A 23,220-nucleotide genomic window follows, 5' to 3' on the forward strand; every position below is an offset into this window, starting at 1 on the left:
TTTCTTGGCAGTAAATTAATCTTTCCCCAGGTCAAGTCTGCTTTGCCCATAACAGTAACTGGTGAGTGATCTCTCCCTACCCTTATCTCAACCCACAAGCCTTTCGTTATATATCCTCTTCTCTGTCCAGTTGAGGAGGGGAGTGGCTTTGGTGGGTACCTGGCACCTGCCCAGCACAATGGAACATGAATTCTTAATCCAATCCAAGTCCTTTGTTATAATTTCTCTCACTATTGTAAAGATATTGATTTACTATTTAAGCAAGTACAGGAACAATTAAATTAAACATATTCAGAAGCACTTTCTCTAAGTTAAATCATATCACATAAATGCAGAGATGAATTAATAGGAACAAAATAGACAAACTAAGTGTTTTTCACCCCCCCTGGAAAATATAAGGAATGAAGATTTCTTTCCATGTTTCTAGTTTCAAATATACTGGACAAATTAAATGGCGGAATTTCTGGTAATGCTTTTAAAGCAAAGCCTTCAATTAAAGTAAATCTCTGCTGTCTGTCCTATTCCTCTGTTACTTGTGGTTATGGAGGGCTAGGGAAGTGTGTATTGCTCTCTTTAATGTGGTTGCTAAAGATTGCTTCCCTTCTCCTCAAAAACTGGATTTATTGAGGGGCTTTTGATCATACAGCCGAAAGTAGAACTCAGAATTCCTGTGTGCTGCATAAATACATAAAGAGTCTGCATAATGGAATCTAAATTTTTTAAAATTTTTCTCAGCGAGTAAGAAATTTTTATGGACTTTTTTTATTTCAAGCTGTGTTGATACACAAAACCTTTGTCTGTCTATGATAGAATTAGAAAGTATTGTTTTGGTTCACAAACAGAATTTTCAACTTGAATGTCTATCCATTAATAATGTTAGTTAAGTTGTGTCATTTATATAAGGTTTTGAAAAACAAAGACTGTAGTTTTAAAATTTTGATTTTCAAAATATATTTTTCATTTGTTTATTTTAATGCTGGTATCAACAAAATAAAAAAACCCAAACAACCAAAAAAACACCAAAACAGCAAATACTTCTGGCTGAATCCAAACATCATTTTTCAGCAAGTTAACTTTTTCAAAAAAGTTCCCAATGGACATACCAGTTTCGTGCTGAATTATGCGTAAATATGGCTTTGGGATAAATATGTAGTTGTATTCTGTAAGTGATGACTTGTGTTTTTTTAATAGAAGATATTTTAAACTAATTAGTTGAAAATCTGTTCAGTTCATGGCTGAAGGTGATTCTTTGAGTCACTACTTCTCCCTCTGCCTGATTCCACAGCATGTATTGACTGGAAGTTTCAGTTGACTTTAATACAGGGAGTTTACTCAAATTTGTGTCAGGCATTTGAAAAACAGTTGGCTTTAATTAGACTTGCGTTATTCAGAAAGACATGAATCAATGGCAAGGGAGGAAAAGGGCTGTGCAGAGCTGTGCTCGTAGCAGGTCAAGCATTAAATTTAGCTTTCCTTACCACAATAGTGTCAGTCAGTTGTAAGGCTCTTTAAAATAAAGAATGCATTTTAAACCACAAAATGAATTATAAAAGGCAATATTAATGATTGCAGCATTAGTGGTGTCTTTTATAAGAAGAGGGAAAGGCAGTCACTGGGAAATGCAGCAGTAGTGAGTATATGCAGCAGTTATGTAGTATCAAAACAGTTTTCACAGGAATAATGTGTCTGATTTTTCTAAAGAAAACATGAAAAGAAGACCGAGATTCAAAGTCTTACTTTGGGTGTGGTAGATAATATACATTATGTTTCAAGTAAACAGAAGGACTCTGGAAGGCCAGTCCCAAGAACATGATATGATTTGTTTCGCTTGTATCTGCTATAACTGCACCTTGTTACATCTTAACACTTCTTGGGCTTATATTGTTTGCCTTGATAGATAATTCTTGTATCTCTGAATTTGAAGAGGTGCCTGTTTCGTTCATTAACACAGGTAATTATTTGCATACCCAGCTTCAGTTTTGTATTAAACTCATTATCATCTGAGAAATATGGCACTGTATGGTATAATGGATAGATCCAAAGGGACCTGAAAAGGCAATAAACCACTTATATACTACATGAGGAGGTTGTCCTGATTGCAAACTCTGATTGCTTGTAGGCATTTACAGAAGGAAAAAGTTTGACCTTGTCACCGAGTCACCATGTGGGGAATCACATGGCATAGTTCTACTTCCTGGGTCTACCTCAAACTTTAACTGTGAATATTTACTATCTCCATATACAGGAATGGAATTTTTTTTCTATAGGAGTCTTACAGGCTAAATCTAAATTTACTGGGAGCTGTGACAGCTCATGCGTTCTTTATAGAATATACATCATGGAATAGTGCTTCAGGTACAAGAGTGACTACACTACTGCACACTGTTGACTCACAGTACTCTGTTGCACGTTGTTGACTCACACGTAGCTAAATTCATTTTTACAGGTTATTCTATCTTCTTTGTGTGACAGCTGCAAAGCCAGCTTATGGAGCTAGTTTAGGTTGAATTCATGAAAAAAAAAAAAAGAAAAAAATAAAGAGCTCATAATAGTAAGTTTGTTGCATGGAACATCCTGTTTGTTTTCCTGTAATAGTATATGGTAAATGGCACATGGTTATACTATGTCTTAAAATGAAGAAAAATAGAGGAGGAGGGATAGGTCTTATGTTAACTACACTGTTAGAACCCTATTATTTTGTATTTTTGGGTTTTCTGAAACACTACCTTTGCAACCATAATTTTGCATTAAATTTGTGTAGCTGTTTAATTCCCATATAAAATCATGTTAGGAACACTTCAGTTGAACTTTTTCAAGATATCAGCTTGACCATAGACATTAATAGTCTCTAGACCCACTGGTACTAGAAACTATTAGAATGCCATTCTTGATGTAGTTTGTGTGAATTAATTTATGTAAGTACTGAAACAAACATCTTACCATTATTAGTAGATTATTTTTTTTTAAGATAATCTTGTTCTGTAGTAGAGACTTTTTATTCTAGCAGGTCATTCAGTTACTAAACGAAACCATGAAGCCTTTTTTATGGTTGAATTCTGTTTCTCATATGCTTGCTCATTCAGTATTTGGCTCTGATTAATGGTCTACAGCCAGTCTGTTCTGATGTTATATGAAAAAAACATTCTGGTGGCTGTGGCATTTGGTGATAAGTAGTTAGACTAAATAGAAGAGGTACTGTGCATCCCTTGGCTACAGAGTTATGATTAGATTCAGCTCAGCCTGCAGAATACTACTGAGGATATTGCTGCTCTGTTGTAGTGATAGAGCAACTCATATCAAAACAGCATGTGTTGCTGCTTATCTTGCAGTGTACACTGTGGCATTCTAAATACACTGGACAAACAACCAAATAGTATGGTCTATTTTTTTTCTTCCCTTTTTTTTTTTTTTTGCTAGAGTTATTAAAATGGGAAAGGGGGATAGAATGAGTCTTTCCACCCATCAAGACACTGTAGTACTTGCAGCAAGTTTTAAAAACCATAGATTTTTTTTTAATTGTAGTACTTATTTTAGTGAAGTGTTTATTCAAGCCTTCAGACAATTTACATTTCAGAGTTCATATGCAGTCACCTTTCTGCTAAAACAAAACAATGCCACTGGTTAACCTCATGATTTATTTTAAAACAATCACTTGCCCCACATACACACTGTATTTTTACTCTGCAATGTATATGTTGGAAATTTAGAGGCTGCATTTTTAATGTTTCAAATAAATGAAAAAGGTAAGGGATACGCTAGTCTAATAGTATCCCTTAGTTCCATAAAGCACAGGCTATAAGATTTAGCAACTAATTATCAATTGAAAAAATGCACATATTTAAAATAAACCACATTGTCATTTCATGATAGTTATTTGGAAGTTGTAAGATGCAGAGTTGGATTGTTCCAGTGGTTAGCTGTATAATGCACTTTTCTGCTAGGACACCACTGTCAACAGCAAAGGCCAGAGTGAAATTTAAAGTGACATTTAGTAAAATGCCTAGATACCTGCAGGAATTAATCTCAAGAGCAGTGATCTATTTTTATTCTTGCAAATTAATTGACTCAGTAAACAATATTTTATTAAATATAAACAGGTAACGTATAAGAGCTAATTCCTGAAGTATAACAACAATAATTTTACAGTCCTCTTTGCCAAGGTAACAGCTAGGCCAGCTGATTGTTCTCCACTCCTAAAATAAAGCCTTCCTTACTCTTTTGGGAACTGTGGAGTCCTGGGAGTCAACAAGCCCCAGCTGAAGTTGCCAGAGCTTTGTGCTGCGATCTGGGGCTTTTGACACTGCCAGATGTTGCTGTTGCTTGCTCCACTTGCTCCACTGATTCATTCTTCTGCTGACTGCTGCTACTGCTCCTCATTTTTGAGCTGTCCTGCCTCACCACTGTCATTTTGTAGCATTTTGTCTTGCTTCAGCTTTTAAGAAGTGCATATGAAGTACTGCCATGTCCTTGATGTATACAGAATATTGGTAATCAGCTTCTCCCACTTCATGGACTCCTAAAAAAAAATCTTATGCCATTTTTTCCTTGCAGTCCTACACAGAAGTTATGATCTCTCTAGATTAACATGAAGAGTTGGCCTACTAGATCTCTGGAAATCTAGAAACTTTGTCTAAGGCAGTTACAAAGCTCTAATTTTTTTTCCACTTTGATATTAATTTCTTTTTACAGAAATGCTTCATAAACATCTGTAAAATAAGTACGTTTCAGAGGTTCCCATTTGTCTCTCTCATCTCCTTGCTCTCCAGGAAATGCTCTTCCTACCCACTATGAGTTGGGGAATAGGGGAACACATTACTACATTTTATGTTAGCAAAAGTTCCTTTAATTTTTATCTCATGTGAATCATAAGCAAACAATACTCCAAAGATTCAACTACAGTACAATATGAATGTACCCTTTTAAAATTTTTAAGGAACATGTTCTGCTTTCTTCTCTATTTTTTTGTTTGTTTGAGTTTTTGTTCTTGTGGTTTGGTTGTTTTGTTGAGGTTTTGTGTTTTTTTTTTAGTTCTGGATGTGAACAGGCAGTCAAATAATGAAATTTAAAGTTGTATATTTTTTCTTCCCTTTTCTCTCAACCTGTGCTATTTGTATAAAGCCATTCCTGAAGAGAGATGCAATTTACTTCATATTTCTCCTGCCAACCATCATGTTACTGTAGCAGGAATCTGGAGGCCAAAGCCTCATATTTGCTCCCAGTGACATCTCTATACCACTTACCAAGGAGTACATGGTCTTTGAACTAAAAATCTATATATGCTACTGTCATCTGAAAGCAGATAAAATAGCAGGGACTTTCTACCAGAAAACTAAGTGAATGTTTGATTGCTGTATTCTGTAGTAGTTTGATATTGAAACTGTAATAAATAAATAAATTTGATTTACATTTGATTTGGTTACAGCTGTGTCTGTAATGCTAAGAAAAAGCCTTTTACATTGCCTCAGATCTTGACAGAGTTATGTAATAAATAATTAAAAGTGTTATAAATCTTACTGCAGTGGCTTTTCAAGCTGTTACAAGGTAGAGTAGCAATAAAATAATTTTTAAAAAGTTAAAAAAGGTTATTTTGATCCCATTTCCATTGATGCAAAATCAATTAAATTCCTTTCCTATAAATTAGGCTAATGAACTTGTACGACCTAGTGGGATACTCTGAGAAGTTTGGGAAAAGTAGAACAGACGTGAGATAAACATATTTGAGTTTCTGATGCAAGTTTTCTGGACTCTGAGGGAACTTGTCATCAGTTTTCCTCCTGTTTCTCATGGTGTTCATAGGAATTTAAGGTTAGGATCAACCTCAGTAGACGACCAAAGGCAATCATCTCTCTGAGGCATGATATCATTTCTTGCCTGCATGGATTCCGCAGTTCCCTGGATTTCCTATTCCATTGTTTCACTACTCACACAGTTAGAAAAAGGTTCCTTATTTTCAATCTGAAAAGCCATTTTTTATATATATGTATATATATATATGTACACACACTTTTTTTGCAATTTGGATAGTTCCATTTGATATGAAGGCAATTACATTAATGTGAGATGTGCAGTTTTAATTTCCTGTCTCCACAAAAAATTGGCAAAGATCCTTCATTAATTTATTAAAGTGTTCATCATTTTTATTGGAAATTAACATAAATGTGCAAAACCACAGAAGGCATTTGCTCAAAACAACCAATTCCTTTCTTAGTATGAAAGGAGAAAGTGATTTGATATAGCAACTTGCTTTTTCTCCTTTTTTCCCCAAAGACTAGTCTATACTAATCCCTAATTTGCCCCTTAAACTAAAAAATTATTCTCCTGTATGTCTTCCTAAGGGTTCAAAATACAAAATTTGTGAATAGGATGAGAACTTCACCAAGTGTAGATACAGTTGATACAAGGTGAAGATGAGATGTATACTGTCAGGAAACAAAAATCCTTTTTTTTGTGCATATATCAAGTTGCCTCTCTGTTCAAGATAATTTAATCAGTTTTTTAGCAGATATACTGCACCTTGCCTTTCTTTTGGTGAGGAAAAGTAAGGAATACAATTATTTTGTTTGTACTCAAATGAAAATTCACTTCCTAAAAAAAGCAGAATGTGCTGGCAGTTTGAATTGCTAATCTGTTATTAATCCAAGTAATATGAAATTGATCTCCGCAGCGCAAGATGATGAGTTGTATACAGCTGTGCATTAGAGAAATTCAGAAATTATGTAAAAGATGCTACAATTGCTTTAAACAGAGTTTTTGCCCTTTTGACTTGGCCAGTTCCCATATCAGTGATCAAAAAGGTTATTGTGTAGAAGTTTATGTAGCAAGAGGATGTAAGATGTCTGATTCAATGTTCTTATTTTGTTGCTGGTCTTTATTGTCCATTTTACTTCCCACACTCTTTTTATGAAGCTGATGTGTGACTGTATTCATTTGGAATTTGTGTTTCTCTGTTTAAGAAATACAGTCACTCCCCCCCCATGGGACTTCAATTCTGTATTGACATATTGCTCTAGGATAAGATTAAATAACTGTCCTCATTGTGAGAACTTTCATGAGGGAGGATGGACTTGAACTTTACGTGTGAAGAGCACAATGTTATTATATTCTCAATGGAATAGTAGACAAAATTCATAATATATTTTTTAAAAATGGCAGAATTAACTTATCCAAAATAAAAAAATGCACTATAAGTAAGAAGACTTACTTATTTGTAGATTCATGTATTAAAGTAAACTCCTTGTATTTACTAAAGCTTTTACCACATGGAGAATTCTTGTTCCCTAGTACAGATGTTATTGGATTAAAGGATGTTTGAATGCCTGAATTAAAGGGTATGCTTAAATACTTTTGTGAATTATAGTCTTGACTTGGTATAGCTGTAGTCATGCCTGAATAAACTAATAGCATTGAGTATAAGCAGTAAATAATTCAGATTTGTACATAGTTCTTCCCCACAGACACTGAGTGGTTTATGTTCTTTATCCACTTGGTTTCCTGTGTTAAGATGTCAAGCAATTGCTTAACTTCTTGAACTTATCTGGCAAAGCCAATCTTTTTTACCATGCCTATTGAATTATAAATAACGCTCATCTGAATTATAAAAACAAAACTCAGAAAGGAAACCCAAAAGACCCTGAAAAGAGAACCTGTTGCCAGATGTTTTGTTGGTTATAGTTTTAAACAAGGTTTCCTTTCCATTGAATATGGAAGTAGTACAGAACTCCACTTCTGTTGCATGTTCAAATTTATTTACAGCTGATCTATTTTGCCAACAATTTCCCTGCTTTAAAAGTACTTGTCTTCAGTTTCACTGGCAGGGGACAATATGAAGAAACTCTAGTATTATGAAAAATATTATTCCAGCTGAAAAAAATCTGAGCACCTTAAGTTGCATATTCTATGTTTTTATTGTCATTTGCTTTTGCAGTATGAAATAGAGTATTGAGAGAGGCTCGTGAGCTTTAAGGATACCATTAGATGTTTCTCTCAGCTCCCGGTTACTTTCTTCTTGATGCCCTCCTATAGCTGCTCCTGATTAGCTGAGGATCAGGACCCAGCTGGTCACCTATTGAATCCAGCTGGCAAGTTGATTATTTTCTCTATAAGAGCCCAGGTAAAAGGAGGTATTTTCTTGTAAGTGGGCCCAGAGGGAGAAGGACAGAGAGGTTATATATAAACTGATCAATTAGATATAGAGGAAAGCATATCTTCTTGAGAACATGAGTAGGCATGAAGGGCTTTGAAACTCTGAAGGGTACATCCTCTGCAAGAATGAAAGAATAAAAATGGTTGATAAAAAGTGAAGGTTCTTATGTTCTGATTTTCTTTGAAGTATTTTTTTTTGTTCTCTGCTCTCTGACTGGAACAGATAGAGGTATAGTTGCCTGAGGTAGGTACTAAGCAAGTCTAGTGACTGATGATGAGAACTAACTTGGAAATAAAAGCTGGAATAGAAAGTCTGTAGTTTGCCAGGGAACAAGCAGATGATTTCTTCGGGGAAGCACAAAGTGACCAGTTTCTAAAAACAGATCAGCAGTGCTCTGACGTTAGAAGCACTGAACACATCTGGCTTGTCCCTAGGAATGCAAGCATGTTCAAGGAGCCTAGAGCAAAGCATTTAGATTCCTTTCTGTTTCTTCTGGAAAGTTAGACACCCTAAACTTCAATAATAAAGTTGCTTTCTGAAAAGATGAGTGGGTGGTGGGGGTGACTACTAAAATGTAAAGGAACTCCATAACCCAGTTCCTCATATTAATCAAAAGGAGTATTTCTGGAACTGGAATTTGTTCATAATTTTGCTATGAAAACTTGATTCTGATGCAAAAAGGTCTTAGCTTAATCTACAATTCAATTTTTTTCTGTGTAAGATGGCTTTAAACTGATTGTGTATCTGGAAAGAGAAAACTGGATGAATTGGGTGAATTCAGAAGGACTTCTTAGTCTCATTATTTGTCCCTAATTTGTGTTTTTGTGTTGGAAGTGACAGGAGCGTTGCTAAAGATACTGGAAGATGTTTCTTTGAGATGTTCCAGCCGCAGCATTTTAGTTGAAGTTCAGCGTAACTTGTTTTTCTTTTTGTAGTCCATTTTGTGCTGTAAATTTGAGGCAAATAATTGTTTTGTTTTGTTATAGGGAAAGGTGAACATGGAAAGCCATACCCTCTTACAGAGGAAGACCACGATGATTCTGCTTATAGGGAAAATGGCTTCAACATATTTGTTAGCAACAATATAGCACTGGAACGATCACTGCCAGACATCCGACATCCTAAGTATGTAAATTGTCTCCTGGACTATTTAGTTTTTAAGTTTTTAATCTTTGTATGTCTCTAAATAACCTGTTTTCCTGGAAGGTCAAACATGAACCCCCAGTCAACAAAAAATGATAATTTCATTAAATAGGAAATGGAAACTTTATCACCATTGCTATATCATTTGCTCTGTATTTTAAACTGACTTCTTATCTTATTAGTAACATATTAAGACTATAGAAGGCCTCTTTTCATTACAGAATGATTTTCATTAAATTCCTGGGTAGTGATTTCTGCAAAAAAAAAAAGAAAATCATATAGTTTTTCATGTTCTTAGTTGGTTAATACCTGTAGATTTTTGGTCTGGGGTATGGAGTAACAAGTTGCATACAGTTTTTGGCTAAAGGTTTTGACACTACAGCTTGCCAGATGCTGATGCTGCAGTTGATTTATGCAGTATAAAATTATGTAAGAACAGAACATGCATGATGCACATGCAGAACTTGGGGATGCTGGATGATGGTATTGTTCCCTAACAGCACTAATATAACACAGAGAAATAAGATAAAGATTATCCTGGAAAATAATCACTGAGCTAAAAATGGTCATACAGTTCTTAGCAAACATAACTTCCTTTTATATTCTTTAATTTTAGCCACCTTTATATCTGAAGAGTAAAGCTTCCTATCTGTAGCAGGGAAAAGGGCACTTTTACCTTTCTAGGCTCCAAGTTCCAGTCCTCTAGAGTCATTCTGAGCTCTGAAGAGAGAACTGATTTGAGTTGTCTTTTACCTGGCATTTTTCCCCTCTTTTGATTAGATGTTATGCAGCTATCATGTGGGGGAAAGATACAGGAGCGAGACAAAACAAATTGTCTCCATGACTATATTTGTATTTTCTTTCAGATATAATTCTCTTCTTTACGAAACATTTCATGTTAAGGTACCTACTCCTTAATTTATAAAATTTTGGTGTGTGATTAGTTTAAAAATTTTCAAGGACCAAGGCAGAACTGTTTGCATAGTAAGAGTTTAAAAAAAGTAGTTCGCATGAAGGAACTAACCTTTTGTTAGAGCTGTTTCTAATTTAATGTTAAACATTAATTGTCTAGTTGTATTGTTTTGAGAAAAAATGTTGCTCATAATTTGTATATATTAGTATTGTTTGCATAGAATTAAGTCAAAAGAAATGTTTTTATAACAAGTTGTATGTTTTATATACTTTTTTTGCTTTCTGCTTTGCCAAGTTACTTGAAATTACTTATAGAAAAAGTGCTTCCAAGAAGTTTGAGTTCTAACATACAGCTTTACAGCATCAAATCTGTGGTAAATTACATGGCTGGCATAATGAATATGTTCATTAAGCATCCTCCTCTGTTAGCAAAACTGCAGAGGACAATTACTAAATATAAAAGGAAGCTGTCAGGTTTATCATCCCTTTGTGTTTTTGTAAATTGATCTTTTGGCAACTTGTTCCTCACCCGCTGCTTTTGCACAGTCAATGACATTTCCACACGTGTCCCCAGAAGCAACGTGAGTGGTGTGTTGTCAGAAGTGACATATTAGGAATGAGTCAGTGCTAAACCAGCCTTTGTCTGCCCTCCTTCTCCCAGCACAAATCCTTTTGTGACTTTCACCTAAGTGTCTCACTTGGGAAGCTTGTATCCTTAGGTATTGGCATTGTTTCCATGTTTCAGTTCAGCTAGATTCCTATGGTCTTCAGTGAAATATTGTATGGTGGCTGTTTTAGTAGTGCTCTGCGTAAACTGACTTCTGCCATGTGCTTCTAACCTTCCTTATGTTAGACACTCATAACACAAGAAGTCCATTGGTTAATTGACTGTATTGCATACCATTTAAATGCAGAGAAAAAAATGTTCTTGTCTTGTGCTAAAATTGCTTACTAATTAGTATGCTGATTAAGGAGACAAAGCTGGGCTCTATACTTCTGATGGTTACGCCTTGAAGAAAGTGTATTTCTTCAACTTCCAAGAGACACAGAAGTCTGACAATGCTTTCTGACCTACTGTCAGAAACAAACCCCTCTCTTGGCTGCTGTGTGTTAAATATGGCCAGTCTCAAATTGCACTTCACTTTTGGAAATGTGTCCTCTCTTCAGAAGTGCATGAAATGTGAAATAGGTCATACCTCGTTGTGCTGGTTTTGGCTGGGGTAAGGTTAATTTGCTTCATAAATTTGCATGTCACCCTTGTGAAGGGACCATGTTAGAGGCTGGAGTTAAAACACGAGACTCATAAAGTTGCTTTCAGAGAAACTAATCGGAAAATTATGTAATTTCTGTGCCAGAAAAGGATGCTCTTATTTCAGTAGCATTAGAGTAGATAAATCAGGTGAGGTATAGCAGGCAAGATCTAGTTTGTTCAGCTTCTGAACATTATAAAGGGCTTTGGCTTGGTGGAACTTCAAACTACTTTGAGGCTTTTAACTGTTTTCTGCACATTTGTGGGAGATGGTATTACTCTAGACTTTGAGTCTTTGATCCTCTGTCTCTGTGTATACCATTTGCACAGGGGCTCATCTGCTAAAGACTAACTTCCTGAAAGTACTGTCTATGACACATTTTATAGAACCAAATAGAATGGTTTTATTGCCATCAGCAGAGAAAATTCACAAAATGGATTTTCAAATACAACAAAAAACTGGTGAATCCTGTAATTTGAATCAAAACTTATTAAATCAAAAGAGCAGCTACAGTTGTTTCAACACTTATCTGAAATAACTTCAAAAATATCTTGGTCTGAAGTCAGACCAAGGAAATTTCAAGTACCCCTTCCAAGTGTTTGGTTTTATGGGAAGTATGAAAAGATAGCAGATAACCCAAACTTACTCTTTTTAATCCAAATAAATTTTCTCCTTCTGAGTCTCTTAGCAAACTGAACTCAGAATTTGCAAATAACACCTTCTAGCAGGGGGACAGGTAGAACTAAACAAATGCTTAGCTGATTGACCTCTGAGAAATTCAAGTTTTCAATTTTTTTATAATATTCTTTGTTTTTCCTGTGATTTTTTTAAAAAACACTTCAGCAAGATGTGTTATGATTGATTTTTTTTTCTTTCCTTTTTAAGACATCAAAATATGTGTACTATAAAAATCCCTAGAGAAATTCTATTTTAAGGCTGACTTAACAGCTTTCCTGTGTCCTTAATATGTTTCTATTGCGTCCCTTTAATATCTCCCATGGCTTTTTTCTCTCTCTCAAATGCTCAAATATTTTTGCCATTTCTGAGTGGTCTTTATCCTGCTTCTGTCCCACTCGTGTGAAAGTCTTCACACAGTGGGTGCTCTTGCCAAGCTATATTAGCTAATTCTCTGTTCTTTGCCCACAATCACCCCCTGGTTTTAAGTTTAAACAAACAAACAAAACTTTTTTTCCCCCTTAATTGTGGATTAAAGTCTGAAACAAGATTATCATCTCAGTTCACTGTGCTTCAGGACCAATTCAGTGAAAACAAGAGGTTGGTCACCTAAAGTAGAAGGCAGCATTATAACCTTTAGGTTGTATTGAGCAAAAGTAATGGAGTTAATGTTTAGGAGGTAGAAATTCTGTACCAGTATAAAAAAAAATATTTCAAAACATGCAAGAAGAGTGTTTTCCTTTTCACCTGCCTTGTGCCACTTTCTGTAGTCTGGAATACAACAAACATGCTAATGCTAGGGAAAGTGTTGGCAGTATTATTTTCTATTGTTGAAAGAGAAATGCTACTTATTCAAACTATTGAATGTACCAGTTATAATTAATTCTTATCTTCTCCACATTATTAAATATTCTGCCATTCATACCAGGTTTGTTCAAGCAAACAAAACTGAATCTGATTCACATTTTGAATAGCATTCTAAATGTGATTTTAATGAGGCTTTGGGGAGTGATTACAATCATCTAGTCTGAACAGTGAATATAAATTTTGTGATCTATCGTGTTTCAAACTCTTAAGTCCTTGTAAACTACAGAATCCATTTTTTAGCCTTTTGTTCTTGAATCAAGGAATTCGAGTTTGTTCCTGATACCAGTAGAGTTGAGACCTTTAAAATCTTTGGGTTTGGTATATTTGTATAGCTTCATTTTAGGACCAGGTCTCCTTTTATCTAAAATTTGTGGATTAATTGCTGATAACCGTATCCTGGGGTGCATCGAGCACAGCATTGTGAGCCAGTTGAGGGAGGTGATTGCACAGCTCTACTCTGTGCTCGTGCGGCCTCACCTTAAGCCCCGTGTGTAGTTTTGAATGCCACAGCACCAACCCTGACAGAGTTGAGAAAGTGTTTGGACAATACTCTCATGCTAACACTGCGATTCTGAAGATCCTGATGGGTCCTTTCCAACTCAGGATATTCCGTGATTCTATGTGACTTGTGTAATCACAGAGCCGGTGCACAAATCCTTCTTAGCTTGCCTGAGTAATCTATCACGAGAAATCCCGTCCTTTTAAGGTTTTCCTGGGCATAGATAGATTAATTTTGTACTGAAAGTCTTAATGTTCTTATTGTACATTAAGGATGCCAAAGCTGATTCTTGTGATGCTTGTTTTTTAGGGCTGCAGTCAGTGTTTACAAGCAATGTCTGCTGGTCTTGCTGTTGCTGAGTGAAGTGCTGGCCCTTCACTGTCACTCTCACCAGTATTCCTTTTTAGAAGTCTCAACTATACTCATTTTTCTTACACATTAAATATTTCATAACCCTCAGAAGAAATGCATTTTCATATTCAAAGAAATACAAGTGCTTAGCCAAGAGCTGTGAGATCTTCTGTGTCCTGAACACTAATGAGATTTTATTTAATAATAAAACCAAATTTCACTTTATGGGTTCTGCATAACTGAAACTCTTCTTTTTAGTAGCAGAAGCTGAGAGAATGCCTGAATGGTTCTCTCTCAAAATATTTGAATGCAGTGTGGTTGCTCTCCACTGTATTTTTAAAAGACACTAAAATGAATATGCAATGGGATTTCTCAGGGGAGCACTTTTTTGATTGATTGTATTTTTATGTGTCTTTAGAGTAGTTGCAGAGTTAACAGAGTTGGAGTTACTGTTAATCACTATGTTTTAGTAAAAAACATAGTGTTTTTGCAAAAACACTAGTATTAAGACTCACGTGGGAAAGGGATATATAATTATACAGTCATGCAGTAGTTCATATCTGAATTCCCTAAAAAAGTAGTCATTGCATTGTATTTGTTACTTTCTTTTTATAAATAGAGTACAGTTGTCACAGTCTAAGGTATATTAAAAATAAAATTTAAAAATTCGTCTTTAATCTACTAGTCTCCAAATCTACTCCAAGATAAATTCCAATTAAGTCCCTCAGCATTCTGTGATCTTAAAGACTGGCTTAGGTTGTCCTGCTTCACTAAAAGAAGATGATTTAATCTAATTTAAGTATGCCGAACTTCACAATATTTAATAAGGCACATGGAAGTAATTAGTTGTTTGGATCGATCTGCCATTGAATTTTTGATTAGATGTTGGAAGAAACAAAGATGGTAGAAGATTTCTTTCTAGTTCTCATTCACTTTGGGAAATCAGAAATGTTGTCAGACATGCTGCATTCTCTCATATTGCTAATTGCTAGAATTAGCTTGACCTTTCCGGGCTATGGACCAACTGCTTAAACTCCAAGTGTGCTTTTAGTGGGTAGTGAAAAAGCTGGAGTTTATTGCTGTGACTGTTTTTCAAAGTGTTTTGTGTAGTTACTGAATAACGTAGTGAAAGTGAAAAGTCATGCGGTCCAAAACATGATAGGCAATGTCCCCATTTCCAAGCCTCATCAGATTTTCTCTGCAGTTGCTTCAGGGTATCCCATTTGAGGTGCAACTACTCAAAACAGGATCAGGAATGTTTTCTACTCTAGAAAATCTATAGCTTTCTGTCTCTATCATGCCTGGTGTCAGTTCCTCTGCAGGATATGTATTGATAGTAACAAATAACATGGAATAATTCCCAAGTGCTTTCTGGATGCTCTGTGTGTCTTTTTTTTTATGGCAGCAACAGCTAAAACATGGCAGAAGATTGATGATTCCTCTTGCATCCTTTTGGTGAAAAACAAGCTGCATTGTTAAATAGGCCAGTGCAGAGAGTCCAAACCTGATGGGTCTGTTTCTGTTTACTGAAAATTATTTGATAAAAGAAATAATCTGCTTATACAAGTAGGGGAATGCCCTGCATGTTGCTTATAATCCAGTAAAGCCTCCCATGCTGCTAAGAAAATAGCAAGCTGCAGTTAACATAACTGTGAAATTTAAACTTAATGGGGACAGGAATTCTGAAGCATATTTACCCTCCAGCCAGTTCTGTACATCTGGGATAGCCAAGTCTATTAGCATTTGACAAGGATTAAAGCTTGAACTTTTAACTGTCAGATAATACAGTAGTAAAATTGGAAAGTACATCTATCTTTGCTAAGATCTGTGAGAAATGTGGGATGTTCTGGTGGTTTGTATCTGAAGTTCATAGGTGAAAGTGATGATATATGTTGTTGTTTCATGAAAAGCCTTGGTCTACCTTACTTTTTCTCATATAATGCTTCTTTTTCAAATATTTTTTTCATACACGTAGGTATGTATCTGATGTGAATTTGTATAGACTGGATACTTAAGCAAATGAAATTCAAACTCTAATATTAACAAAAAAAACCAAGTGCCAGCTGTACATTTTCAGTAGCAATGCAATTGGCTGTTACACCTCATGCATAAGGAGAGCAAATGTGCAGCAATGCTGGAAAGGAAAAGCAACTTCTGTTTTGCCTGATTTGATTGTGAATAACCTTATGGAGCTCCAATTTTCTGAAGGCTGTGCTGCCCACAAGATGCGGTAATAGGAGTGAGAACTTGCCAATCTTGTTGGCATATGTGCAGCTGTTGGGCCTCATGGACCACTTTTACAGCATTTGCTCCCAAGTCTACAGACGTGATTTTGGTGTTATAGACACTGGTCAGACCTTGTAATATCTTGCCCATTATTTTATCTCTTTTATTGTGTACAGGCAGTGTTGTTGAGTGATATATGCTGACCATGTATTGCTATGAAAGGGAGTGGAGAAGAGATGTAGGTAGATCACAGAAAAACTATCTTTGAAAATTAAGTATTTTATACTTAATCAAACTGGACATAGTAAGTCCAGTGCCCTGATGGGATGTACCCATGAATGCTGAAGGAACTGCCATCTATTTGGCCACTGTCAATGGTCTTTGAACAAACACTGAAGACTGTCGTGAGAGGAGTGGCTAATAAGCTAGAGGATTCTTAGAAGCCTATAGGGTATCTTTGGAATATAAGGGCAAGTGGTAAAAGGATAATTAGGATTTCTGAAACAGAAGTTAAAGGGTGGTTGAATGTCACAGGTTGGTTTGTTCCTGAAGTCGTGTGCTTAAAATGCACTTTGAAATGACAAAAACCTTAATTCTAATTCTTCTTCAGCCGGGAAAATGACCCTAGACTCACAATAGAGGCTTTTTATTGGTCATGTTAAGGTCTGCCTTACTTTTGAGAGACAATCAGATAAGTATGCTAGGTTTGAATGAAATAATTTTAAGTACATTGATATTTCTGTGATCTTCTCTCGCAAAGAAAAAAGTGGTTTTGGGGTGTTTGTGTATATATTATATAAAGTGGTCTGCTAGCTGTTACTTTGGAATTCATAGTTAACAAAGTGTAAGGTTTAAGCTAAAAAATAATTAGAGTACTAAGATGCCTCCTGGTGTCAACTTGCTTGTGAGGAATTTTGAAAGGGTATAAAATTATTATATGTATTTTTTTTCCCAAGCCTCCTAGATTTAATACATATGGGTGAATGGATAAATTTTATGTTAATTATTTTTAATCTTTTTAGTAAGATCTTTCCATAAATGATGATGATTTTATAACTAACTGTCTTGTAAAAGAAAACTTTGCAAACATAAACATGCTTTGTGTCGATATGGTTTATCTGACTCAGACTCTTCCCTTGGTTAGAGAAACCTTTTGGTTTGAAAGACAGAGTGAGGTGAACTCACTGACTTTGGTTTCTGCAAAGACAGGCAATGCTGCTGGAGACTGTACATGACAGGCCAAAATGATGCAATTTGACATAAAGTAACAAGCACCTAATTCAGTTCCATAAGTTTTGGTGAAGTCCATACTGAAGGAAGCCTATGTAAAGAGCACAGGGCTTTGCCTCCTTAGTTTCCAAGACATGTTGTTTGCTAGTGCATTTAATAGCAATAGCACAAACAATTTCTACTGTACAGTTTAATCTTTTTTCTTTTTCATGAAAATAGCACTAGTGTTTTGGAGAAGGTTTATTTGTTCTAGTAAAGTGTTATGACATTTATTGAGGTCCATACGCAGTAATGCCTGCTTGTTTCCCAGCTGTGAGCCACCGTGAAAATAAAGATTACTTTCCCTGCCGTCAGCTCACACACAAGCTAATTTTACAGCCTTGTCAAATGGCAACAGAAATTACTAGTTATCACTACTTAATCAGGCTCAGTTGACAAGGTTAGATTGAAATAGAAACATGATGTGACTGAAACTTGTTGGTGTAAATTGAATACTTTGACGTGCTAAGACAATTACTATGTAAATCTTCACTGGAAAATGTTTTGTCCTGGTAGCTTATAGGAGTCCTGTCAGTAGCTGGGAGCCCAGTTGGTGCTGTAGTTTCTTTTAATAAAGGGAAAGAAAAGGTCAGATCTGAAAAAGCAGTTCAGTGAAGAGAGCCTGAGCTGACAAAGCCAATGGGGGGAAAAAAAAGGTTGAAATCTTTCTGTTTTGCTTAAACTGGCACTTCTGGAAGAGGAGAAAATCAGATATGGGTGACTTCTATGATCCAGAAACTGCTATAGTAGGCTGCTACCTTGCTTCCTAAATGCAACAAAGGGGTGTCTGTGAGACACTTAACTTCTTTTATGTTATTATCTCTCCGAAAGGGCAGTTTACAAAGTTGTTGATGTGTCTGGAAGGCACAGAGCCTGGTAACTGACCACAGCATTTCTACTGGTATCCCTCAATGTGCAAAAAATATTGTTTCTATATCCACAGGGTCAAGCAAATTGCTGCTTTTATGAATTGGCTTTTACTGTCAAGTGCCTGAAGTGGTGCTAGCCCTGCTCTCCTTTCTCATCATTTTAGAAGCCTATTTTCTTTAATTTTGTCTTCTACAGAGTTCTGCATGTTTCTCTTAACAAAGAAGCTGTAAAGATGGAGAATTTGGAAGTTCTGCATCTTTTCTTAAGCTGGTATGATGTTTTAGGGCATTTTTTTTCCCACATGTAAGCTCATCAGGGAATTAAACAGAACTATCCCTATTCCTTGAAGTCAAAGGATGCTGTTTTGTTATTTCTGTGCAGTAGAGTAGGCTAACCTACAAAATTAAATCACAATAGTCTTAGGACTCTTAGTAGTGAATAAGAAAGAAGTGTAATTGTAATCCTTTTCACTACTTCTCTTTTTATAAGCAGTCTTCTTCAAGCTGTATTTTATTAGTGCTTGCTGCAGATAGCTTCACGGTGTTTTTGTGACAATTTTTTTTTCTTCCTTAGGCAGGTTAATATTTCAGGAATACGGGAACCTATTGCTATTCTCTTAACCTTCTAAAAGTCTCCCTACAACTTTGAAGACAACTCTAAAATTGTTTTGTTCAGAAACTCAGACACTCAGTTTTGATTCTTGTTTCAATTCAGTTGAAAAATTCTGTATCTCAAAAGAATAATTAAGTAAATATTAAGTGTTTTAAAGTAGGTTAAGGAGTATGACAGTGTATCACTTCTGTCAATAAGCCTTGAACTCTGGAGCCAAGTGCCCAGCTCCAATGGGAGCAGCATGCCAAGTACAAAGCTAGTAGAAAGTTTCACTTTGTCAGTAATGTATATTTAATGGTTTTTACTGTAGAATTTACTTACAAATAAATTCTACCTTACTTTTTTGTGAAAAAACATTGGTTTCCTAGGAAGACATTTCCTGGTGACTCTGTGGCAGGTGTGCATAATGAACAGTATTGTGCAGCTTTCCAAGTTCAGTTTTTCAAAACATTAATAAATTACATACTTGACTCGTTCATTTTATTAGTGCTTAGTATCTGTAAGGTAAAACATATGCAGATATGCTTCCCAAGAATGCCAAGGCAGTGGAAGGGTTAAAAAAATGTTTATTTCAGATGCATGGACCACTTCTTAACGATGGCATCGGGTACCAGGGCAAAAGGCAATGCCCTGCCTTCTCCAAGGCCTTTTGTATCTTCTCTCTCTCCTCCCCCGCTTTCTCTGGCCCACAGCAGCCTTGTACATGTCTGCAAACATGTTATCTCTCTGTGTACCAAGGAAATAACTTGCTCACAGCTTCTCCCTGTGACTTTCTCTGAAATGCAGAAGGAAGAAAAAAACCACCTCATTTGAGAAGGCATTTTGCAGTCTTCCTGAGTGAAGCAAGTTCTAGCTTTCTGTTACAAATTCTTGCGCAGTTGCACCTATCCCTACAGTATCTAATAATGGAAGGGAGAGAGGAAGGAGTTTCTTTGGACAGACACAGTGAAGTTGTACTTACTGCTTTGAAAACTATTGTGGAAACAGCTCACAGACTGATAGATAGGTCCCTTGTTTTTAAAAATCTCATCTGAAAGTCTCTGCGGGAGAAATTTAATGATATGGTCTTATTCTTTCCTAAGAAATACCAGATACTAGTTTTGAAATATCATGGAAATACAGACAAAATTAATCAAGGATAGCAATATTTAAGAGCATAATTCAAGGTTCATAACTTCTGATTCATTATAATCTTGAAGATGTCTCTTCATAAAGATGTATCTGAATCATCGGCAAATTCATCATTTGGTGCCAATTTTTCATAGATACACAAGTGTTGGCATTTATAGATTTTTTTTTTTTTTTTTTTTTGCTAAGTCCACATTGCTGCTGTTATTTCCTAATTCTGAATATTTGTGCAGAGGCAATGCATAATGCCTCTTGCACGTTCTCCTCTTCTGAACTCCCATTGTTCTGAGTGGTAAGGTAATAACTTCAGTAAGAAAATAGACGTGTGAGCTACTTACCTAGTAGGATGACAGCTGCTTATCATGGTTATTTTCTTCCTAGATGTATCTACCAAGACGTTTCAGACCTAACTCAAAAAATTATTCTGATATTTAAGACTTAATAAATAAGCTTGAAGTAATTTATTATTTGTGCTAAGAAATTATCATTTTTATAACCTTAGCTACTGAACCCATTATTCAGCATTGTTCCATGAATAAGTGCTAGTGTGCTGCACTAAAATATGTTGTGTTTAAATGCAGGAAAAGACATATCTTCAGGAAAGCACCTGTTATACATTATTAAGGCCAATCTGTAGTATTCTATTAAGTTTATGGGGAAAAAAAGGCATCTGCTGAGTAGGAGTCCATTTCTAATTTCAGTTGTCACTTTCTTCACCCCCTTGAATAGTATTCCTGCCATGAGGCTTAGATATATACTGTTGTTTCTTCATCCCCTTATCCCCTCCTAACTTATTGATTCAGGCATTTGGATATTGCACTCTAGAAGTACATGACTGCTTTCCGAAGGCTTAAAATCATCTCTTTTGGTGGCAACCATTTATTTGTTTTGAAAAGTACAACTGAAAGACTAGTAGTTATTTGACTAAAGTCTGTCTGAAAAGTTCTGCATTTTTAATGTCTAGGCTGAGTGCATGGCTAAAAGTACAAAAATTTAAACTGCACGCTTTGTTTAAATTTAAAGGAAAAAAGTCACCAAGAGAACACCTAGAGGACATCGACTTCGCAATTAGCCTTTATAACCAACATGCAGTAGGATTAGACTACAGAAGTAATTTATTTGGGTTTAATAGCTAACTTACCATATGGAGTAATGGTAAGCTAGTTTTTTCCACTTCTTCTGTGTGGTCTCCTCTGACTGAGTGCAAACAGTTATTTTGTGTGTGTGTATATTTAGGGGTGAAGGAGATATCCCTAGGAGTAACTTATTTATTAGTTATATCTTCAGATTACTAGGAGGAAAGAGAATAGGCATATCAGTACAGCATGCATGTCTGGTAAGAAACACTCCTGCAATTACAGAGTAACTAGAAACAATAACAAAGATCAAATGTGTCACTGTGGAAGTCAGCAATAAGATGGAGTCTCCAAGAAAGAAAGTATTTTTAAGGGATTCTGTGAGATGAAGATGATCAGCTTGGTTTTGTGTGGTGTTTTGGGTTCTTTGGCTTAGGCTTTTATGGAGATGAAAACTTACTAGTTTTAAAATCGTATTTACTGGGATTTGAAAATGCTGAAGAAAAAGCTTTCCAGAATAGTGTGAGCGTTACATGTACGTATGGTAGGTGCATTTGTTCTAGTTCAAGAAGCATCACTGTTGGCAAACAGTGTTTGTTTTTTGTAGGTGTTGTTTTTTGTAGTTGGTTTTCTTAATTTGCCAACTGAAAGAGCTACATATGAATTGGCTACATTTATTGTAATTGTTCCTACTGATAAGAAAAAGAATATTTTCTAAATTCTATTGCTGCAGTGGATTTTCTTTTTCTCAGAAAATGTTTGAATATATACCTAGACTTTTCTGTCACTAGGTAATGAGCACTGTTTTCTCCAGAATTTTTGCAAAGCATCTGTCCTTTTTCCAGTGTGCATATATGTTCTAACTACAAGCTGCTTATTAAAAAGTTTCAGAAATTGTTATTTCTGAAAATGACTTGTCATTAAATTGTCACCATGTTTTAGAAAGAAAAGTCTGAATTAGAAATTTAAATCTTATTTTTTTTGGAAAGCATCTAAGAACTAGATAGTTTAACTACATAACAGTTAATATTTTCCAAATAAAACTCTAGTAGCTATGAGTTTTTATTATATCTTTGGAACATTTCATCAGTGTGGTACCTGTACAATAAATTGGTAAATATTGATTTCTAAGTGACATTTAAAAAGAGGAAATGCAAACTAAGCTGCAAATGTATGTAAATCAAAATTATAACCTACAGCAGTGTTTATGCATAGTTATTCTTTCTGACAAGGAGCAAAGATATCTCTACTTTTTTTAAACCTAGAAGTTGCAGGTCTAAACTTTTTTCCTTTTTTTTTTTTTTTTTTGATAATATTATTTTGGTTGTTTATTGCAAAGTTGACATGTTCCTGCTTGTAGGGATACCTTTATCAGGGTGTGACTTACTTTTCTGGGTGAGAAATCATTCAGTTACTTTGTCCCCAATAGGTGAAAATTCCAGACTTTGTTAATAACAGAGGAATGTGTCCCTTTTTTTCCCTTTTTCAATAAAACTTGAAAGATGAGGTCCTATAAGTTGCAGTAAACTTAACTTTAGTCATAAAATATTTTTGGATATTAGGAGAAAACAAATTGCAATTAAGATGCTGAATGTACAGTGCTTTCCTTTGAAAAATAAAGGAAATGTAAACAACCTTTCTTTATGAGTCTGTGTTTTATCTCTATATTTAATATCAGTAATCATTTTGGATATCGAGATGTGAAGTTGGAGTTGTATTTGTGGATGTTGTTGCTTTTCATATTGTAAGCACGTATCATCCAGGATAATACTGAATTGTTTTCTCAAGTTTTATCTCCTGCTATAATAGACTGTTTTTAAAATCTTTGCTATGGACAAAAAAAGGATCACTTCAGATTTTCGTTTACTTCATATTATGTTTTGGAATTCTTTCTGATAAGAGGGTGGTTTTTTTTCTGGAAATGATGTTGTAGAAGATACATTCTCTGTCATTTTGCAGGAAAAAGTTTCCAGCAAAGGAAAAGAATTCCAGCCAGTTAAATACTTCACTCATTGTGCTTAAGTTTTGTCAGTGTTCCAATTTATTCTATATTGTAAGCAATATAAATGTTTTAAATTAACTAGTTATTGTCACGTGAAAGTACTGCTTGATTGTACTGTTGAATTTTTATGGCTGAAACCGTGATGGTTGAATGGCCCAAATGGATGACACTGTATGCCAACTCAGATTTTTGTTATG

General features: G+C 35.3%; 1 protein-coding gene across 1 annotated transcript in view; it reads left to right on the forward strand.

Moving 5' to 3' along the window:
• Positions 1-23,220, forward strand: part of LOC113983963 (polypeptide N-acetylgalactosaminyltransferase-like 6) — a 257,358-nt gene that overhangs the window by 180,889 nt on the left and 53,249 nt on the right. The window contains exon 3 of the mRNA XM_039384404.1: positions 9,130-9,268. Coding sequence (XP_039240338.1) covers positions 9,130-9,268 — 139 coding nt within the window. The remainder of the gene's footprint in view (positions 1-9,129; positions 9,269-23,220) is intronic.

The sequence above is a fragment of the Pipra filicauda genome, unplaced genomic scaffold (genome assembly GCF_003945595.2).
Source record: "Pipra filicauda isolate LSUMZ 115617 unplaced genomic scaffold, ASM394559v2 scaffold350_size761097_pilon, whole genome shotgun sequence".
NCBI lineage: Eukaryota > Metazoa > Chordata > Aves > Passeriformes > Pipridae > Pipra > Pipra filicauda.